At 31.8% G+C, this 6988-nt stretch overlaps 1 protein-coding gene across 1 annotated transcript; it reads left to right on the top strand.

The window, feature by feature from the left end:
* The first annotated feature begins 1959 nt into the window (after nt 1–1959).
* Nucleotides 1960–2891, top strand: LOC106693035 (elastin). The gene is made up of 2 exons (XM_014439334.3): nt 1960–2050; nt 2157–2891. The coding sequence occupies exons 1-2, from the start codon at nt 2036–2038 to the stop codon at nt 2826–2828; spliced, it is 687 nt and encodes a 228-aa protein (XP_014294820.1). The 5' UTR covers nt 1960–2035; the 3' UTR covers nt 2829–2891.
* Nucleotides 2892–6988: the final 4097 nt, after the last annotated feature.

Here is a 6988-nt window from a genome sequence, read left to right as displayed (position 1 = left end):
ATTTCCTCGTGGATATATCACGCTCTGTTTACTTCTGATAATAAGCTCTTTTCAGTATAAGTAGTTTTTCCATAGGGGGTAATTTTTATATGAATAAAAAAATAAAAATTGCAACTTCTTTTTTATTTTTTAATGTTGCTTCAGTACTATATATCAATATCAATTATATGATTATATTTGAATATTTCAAAAATAATCCCTTAATTTTCTGAGCAAATTCTACTCACATATAAATCTATATTTTCTCAGCAACTATTTAATTTAAACGTATTTAAAAAAAGATCTGTGACCTAATTTGTTCATAATTATTTCATTTTTGGACTTAAACATTGTCTGAATTATAATAATATTGAACTCAATGGGGTTGGTAGCCTCCAGTGTCAACCAGAGATGAGTAAAAGTAGCTATAGCTGAACCTAATTGCTAAAATTGCCATGAATCAACCATTGATAAATAAATATCGTATTCGTGGCAATTTAAGCTATTAATTTCAACTATTGCTAATTTTGCCCAAATCTGGTGTCAACCTAACACAGCGGAGGAATTTAACAGGATAAATCAAATAGAAAAATTAACTGCTTAATCAAATTTCCTGTTTAACTTATAAATTAAATTCTGTTCATCTTGAATATTGAAGTCTCAGTGAGTGCATACCATGCACCTTCATTCCTGGAAAATTAAAATGAAAATACCGCCGTGTACCAAATGTTACTTTTGTCTTTTAGAAATCGATATTACTCGATGAGTTTAGGTGCATAATTTCATAGTTTTGCTAAATTTAATTCCTTTAGTTTTTATTTATTTTTTGTATACTCAAATTAGCCTTATACGTCGCGTCCATGGTTAATTTACAGTTAATGTTGCGCTGAATAGGCATCATTAAACAAGATAAGATCGCCTAAATATACACCAGTCATATAGGCCAACACATCTCATAGCAACAGTCCTACAATAATGCTTTAAATTTAAACAGAACCTCATTCCAAGATATACCAATACCTTCTGAAAGGAAGTGTGTGTAAACATTAGTACTACCATATGATTGAGTCAAACATAAGATGGGCAATTCTGGATGACCTAACATGGACAAACGTAATGAAAGAGGCTTTTCTAAAAAAAAATTTTTTTTCATTTTAATATATAATTCGTGTTCACTTTCACAATTCTTAGTAGTTGTTCATCTCAGGATATAGAGATGAATGTTTCTAAACTGAAGACGATTCTAAACTAATTCACTTATAAATTAAAGGATTGTGTAAACGATTTAATTTATTAATAATATAACTTTAATAACTGTTTAAAACAAAGGTCTGCATATCCATCAGAAACATTTAAATTAATTTAAATCGGTATCATTTCATAATTTTTTTTTAATTTTATTTATTTTTAATACGAGAGCAATCATTGAAGGTGATTTAAAATACAAATAATTAATTACTTACTCTCTTTTATATAAAGTTAAATAATGATTACAGTACTATACTTGTTCAGATTATTAAATGATTTTTAGAGATCGTAATTAAAAAACATAAATAATGACAATTTTGTGAAGCAGTTTATTGAAAAATATATACAGTTTATTATGAAACAGACAATATTACATGAAAATATTGAAAAAATATCTGAAATATGCGTGATTTGGTATTTATAATGTTGAAAACTTTATTAATTTAAACAAATTTTAAATATTATGCAATAATAATAACGAAAAAATAACAAAAACTCAGTTTGATTCCAGTTATAACAAACTGCTCCAAACATTACGTTTCATATGTTATTCACATTTTAGAACTATTTAATTATTTTTTTGGATGGTCATGGATACCAACTTTGATCCTATTTAATTATTATGTTATTCTATCTACAATTATATCATCAATTCATTTAAGTGATTCTAATAAAACTCGCTTAAGAAAATGGGTGTAGTTCTTAAAGATATGTTCGCTTCCTTGGAGATCAAGGACTTCTTGCGGGTATAAAAGCCCTTCCAACAGCCGCATCTATGCAGTTGCTCTGAGTAAGGAAAGCTAACAGTATGAAATCATTCATTGTAAGTCATACATATGGTGTGGGTGTATAATTGTAATATTTTCTTAACCTACACGCGGATATTCAGAGGGCATTTAATGATATATAATTATTTATTTATTTTACAGTTGTGTCTTTTAGTTCTGGGAGTAGCTCAGGCTTCCGAAACCAGGCTTAAGAGGAGCTACGCCCACGGCCATGTTCTTCCCGGTGCAATCGCTCCCGGTGTAGTCATCCCCGGTGCTGTCTCTCCTGGCCACGTCATTCCAGGTGCTGTTTCCCATGGAGCTGTCCTTCCAGGTGCTGTCGCTCCAGGAGTTGTCCTTCCAGGTGCCGTCGCTCCAGGAGTTGTCCTCCCAGGTGCCGTAGCCCCAGGTGTTGTCATCCCTGGTGCTGTATCCCCCGGTGCCGTTATTCCCGGAGCAGTGTCCCATGGCGCTGCCCTCGCAGGTCCAGTCAACGGAGGTGCTGCCCTCGCCGGCCCAGTTAACGGAGGAGCTGTCCTGACCGGTCCCGTCAACGGTGGTGCTGCTCTTGCCGCCCCAGTCAATGGTGGAGCTGCTCTTGCCGCCCCAGTCAATGGTGGTGCTGTCCTAACTCCTCCAGTTAACGGCGGTGTCGTTGTCACCCCTCCAGTGCACGGTGGTGCTGTTGTTGGAGCCCCATTTGCCGGCCATGGTGTGTTCGGTGCCCCAGCTCTTGCCGCATCTCTCTTCGCTGGCCCCGCCTATGCTGCTGGACTTGGCTATGGACTTCACGGAGCTTATGGCGTACATGGTGTTCATGGTGCTCACTGGTGATCTGTTTATGAATGGTTTAATTTATTGTTGAAATATAGATTCAATAAATTTTTAAATAAAATATTCCATTTTGTTGCAATTTGAACCTATTTTTAAAAACATATCATTAGAAACTTTTATTTAGGACTTAGCGTACAAAATTAAGACTGCACTTCTATTGCCCTAATAATGAATAAAGTTACTTTTACGATATCACGCTAGTGACTTGTATAAACTTAATGTTTTATATTATTTGACGTTTGAATTATTTATAACTAAAGATCATTATTAAAACTAATCAGAAATTTATAAAATTAATTTCAAAAAACCTGTTTTGCTAGCTAAGATTAAGGAACTTATTAAACAAAAAATTATTTTTATTTATTTAGTCCAGAAGTTGCTACAACATATTGTCCGAAAAGTTTGATCAGATGTTCCAAGGTGTCTTGGAGGTTTGGAGGGCCCCCAATATTTATTCTCACTTAACTTTTTTATTTTTTTAAACTGATCTCTCTTAATAGCGTTTATATGCAATTTTTCTCAACTCTCAACTTTTATTTTCAGTAACTCTCCAACGTTTCGGCTCTCAGGTCATTTTCAAGGAGACAACTTAGACAAATTTATGTTTATTATATTAATTACATTGTTTTCTTAACAACATAAAATTGAATGTTAATTGAATTGTATTAAATGTATATTTTTTACTATACCTTAAATATTGATGTCATGTTCTTTAAAATAAATTAAATATTAAAATAATATCATAAAAATTTCAAATAATGTTTTTAAATTGAATATTTACTTTCATAAATTTATTTATATTTTAAATCTAAAACTTTTGCAACAGGTTCGGACTCTGTTATCACCTTATCTTTAAAAATAATTTTTTCACATTTAATACAATTCAATGAACATTCAATTTTATGTTGTTAAGGAAGAACGTAATTATTATAAAAACAAAAATTTTTATAGGTCGCCCCCTTGAAAATGGCCTGAGAGCCGAAACGTTGGGGAGTTTCTGAAAATAAAAGTTGATATATTTGGATCAAAATTGTTTGTGTTAATAATGAAATAAACCACTCTCAAACAATCATTGTAATGAATCATTAAACAAATTTTTGTTCATTAGAGGAATAAAATTTATTTACTATTTCATTTGTCAAGTAAATAGGGATGTAATAAATTAAATCTTAAAATGATTTGGTAATTAAGTAATTAACTTCTGTACAAACATTTAGGCCACGATAAAATCAAGCCCCAATCTGTATTGTTTCGTTAATAGCTCAGTTGGGACCAATGGGAATCATCAACCTCAATTCAAACCTTGAATGTATAAAAAAAAATTCTTTTGTTTCCGGTATTTGAAAAAAAAAATCCACTCCCTTTTAAAAACCTGCCTTATTCGCAAAAATTCTAGTATTCTATTTATACTAAATTAAAGAAGAGTAAATTATCTATAATTTTGGCTAAAGATTTTTTTGTGTAGCTCCTTCGTTTTGGATAGAACATGCGTAAAAATTACCAATTGTAGTCTTGTCTAAAGAATTTTTATATTCAATTGAAACTTATAAAGAAGTTCAGACAATTTTTCTCTGTTTTTTTTTTTTTGTTGACATGTTTTTAAGTTACAAGAAATATTTTATACATTCGGAGAAAAAATCTAAGTTAAAAGTTTAATTCCTTAACAGATAAATGAGCTAATTTTTACGATCTTAGTCTATTCTAAGGGAATATAAAAAAAAGGTTTCGATTGAAACCTGTAGAAAAGTCCTAAATATGACACGTTTGTGTTTTTGTAGTGTGCTGATTACGAATTTCTCCTTCCATCTTATAATTTAACCCATACTCAATTCAAAACGGAGATGAAGATCAAAAAATGATTTGGATCAAAATTGCATTTAATTAAATCTTCTTTAGAATGCTGTCGCATTTAGGGGGTTAAAATAAATGCCATCAAATCACCCTTACCCTTCGTCGTAAATCTGCCGACTGCCCAACTGTTTCCTTTAATATCCTCTTTAAAATCCTCTTACCCCTGACCAACAGATCCGCTACCATGGACTACATGTAGACTAACCTAGAATTATCACACAAGACTGAAAAGAGAGGAAACTGCACGTTTATTTCGACTATTACAGGACAAACGGTCTAAACTACCAATTCATTACAAAAGACTGATCTACATGACTGTAATAAGGCCAATCTGGACATACGGAGTTGAGCTTTGGGGCTTCACTAAACTTTCGAATTTCTCCCAATTCCAATCCTTCGTAAAATCCTCAATGAATAAATAAAAATAATTAAAAATTCGTAAAATCCTCAATGCTCTTTACTTTGTCACAAATAAAATCATACATTAAGAACTAAATGTTCCTTATATAACCGAACCAGACACCATACCTTCCGTTATAAACTTCCTAATAACCCAACACTACCTCCTTTTCCATTCCTGGCAATCCTTCGAGGCACCTAAAAAGAATGAAGAAATGGCCTGACGAGATGGCCACGAGACCTGTTAATGAAAAAACGTCATTAGAGTGCTGCCAATGGGTAGTTTCTCTACACGCCTGTATCACTACATTTTAACTGAGACCAAATTTACTGAATGTATAATATAATATACAGTTGTAAATTTCAATAAATACATTTAAAAAAAAATCGCCTTTTTTGTCACATAATTATGTTGTTAGGGCTTCTGAATTGAATTATGTTAATATCAACGCAATCAAACTAACCAGATTGAAAAGTCTTTTAAATGTTTTTTGTATATTTATTAAAATTTATTGAGGCTCTGAACAAAGATTAGTTCTTTTTTTTTTCGACAAATTCCGGTGTACTACAAAATTGAAGATTTTCAGATTCTCACAATGTATATTTTTTATGAATTAAAATTCTATCTCTACTGCGATAAAATAAATATTGAAAAGGAGTCTAAATACATATTTCCGTAGGCACGCGACGGCCGTGCGGATTGGAGCGTAGGTCCCAGAGCGCACGGTTCGGAACGTAGTGGGTTCGATTTCCACCTGGGGCAGTTAGAATAAAAAAAAATTACTCTTCTTTAATTAAGTATAAAAATAATACAAGAATTTATTCAATGTGTTATTTAACACCATAACGTGGTTTCCATGTATCAAAAAAATTGGAAACAAATATTTGTTATATATTTTCAGAAAAAGTTGAAATCACTAAGCATTAATTTAATTTTTTTTAACCCTTAATGGACTATTTCTGGCATTCGTGAGGAGGCGGAAAGCGAATGGTTATATTAACTACAGTGGGAAGGGATTCGAACCGGCGCCACTGCAGACTCCAAGCTGCTAATTTCTTCCTTAGCTCACTCGGCTACAGCGGCCTCACAAGTTCTAATCAACTTTCCACCGAAATTATGTAAAGATGCAATTCCAGTTAGAGTAAATTTCCCGCAAAAAATATCGAAATATTTTTTTTTACGTAACGATGTAAAAATAAAACGTAGTGAAATTGAAAATTTCCTTCCACTCCCGCCCTAAAAAATTATTGGTTTTCATAGTATGGGATAAAACCAACAAACAATAATATTTTTTTTTTTCAATATCCGGATGGTCACAAAGTTGAAATTCAATACAATAAGGTTGATCTATTAAGGAACTCCCCTCCTGCCCCCCAATATAAATTCCCCATAAACTCATATTAAATAAATAAATAAAAATCAATAGAATATTAATGAGTAGAAATTGAAATAATAATTATTATCTTACATGTGAAATAAAAATTATTAAGGAAAAACTTGAAAACTAGTTATTAATACATTTAAATTCTATCAAGTTACGAATATATTAAGAAAAACTTGACTGCCTTTTGTGAATGACCTAGGGGCGCTAAAGGTTAATGTAAACACTTACTGTTAGCTTGCTGGATTGGAGCAGGCTGTGCAATGTATTGCCCTAATACGGAGTGGACATTGCAGCGATCAGGAGACTAAGTGAAGAGAAAAAGAATTATGGACGTTTGGATTTGAGATCATATATGATAATAAACAATGGACAATAGAGAAATTTGGCTTCTTATTATAAAAACTATCTCAGAAAGAATATATGCAATTCGATATTAATATTTTTTTTTAATAATTTATTTATTGATACATACAACTGTATACATATATACATATCAAGTAAATTTGCTGTAAGTGATATTATGAC

The sequence above is a fragment of the Halyomorpha halys genome, unplaced genomic scaffold, assembly GCF_000696795.3.
Source record: "Halyomorpha halys isolate HHAL.00 unplaced genomic scaffold, Hhal_1.1 Scaffold84.1, whole genome shotgun sequence".
Lineage (NCBI taxonomy): Eukaryota > Metazoa > Arthropoda > Insecta > Hemiptera > Pentatomidae > Halyomorpha > Halyomorpha halys.
The sequence above is the reverse complement of the archived record's forward strand: the minus strand, read 5'-3'. Positions and strand labels throughout refer to the sequence as shown.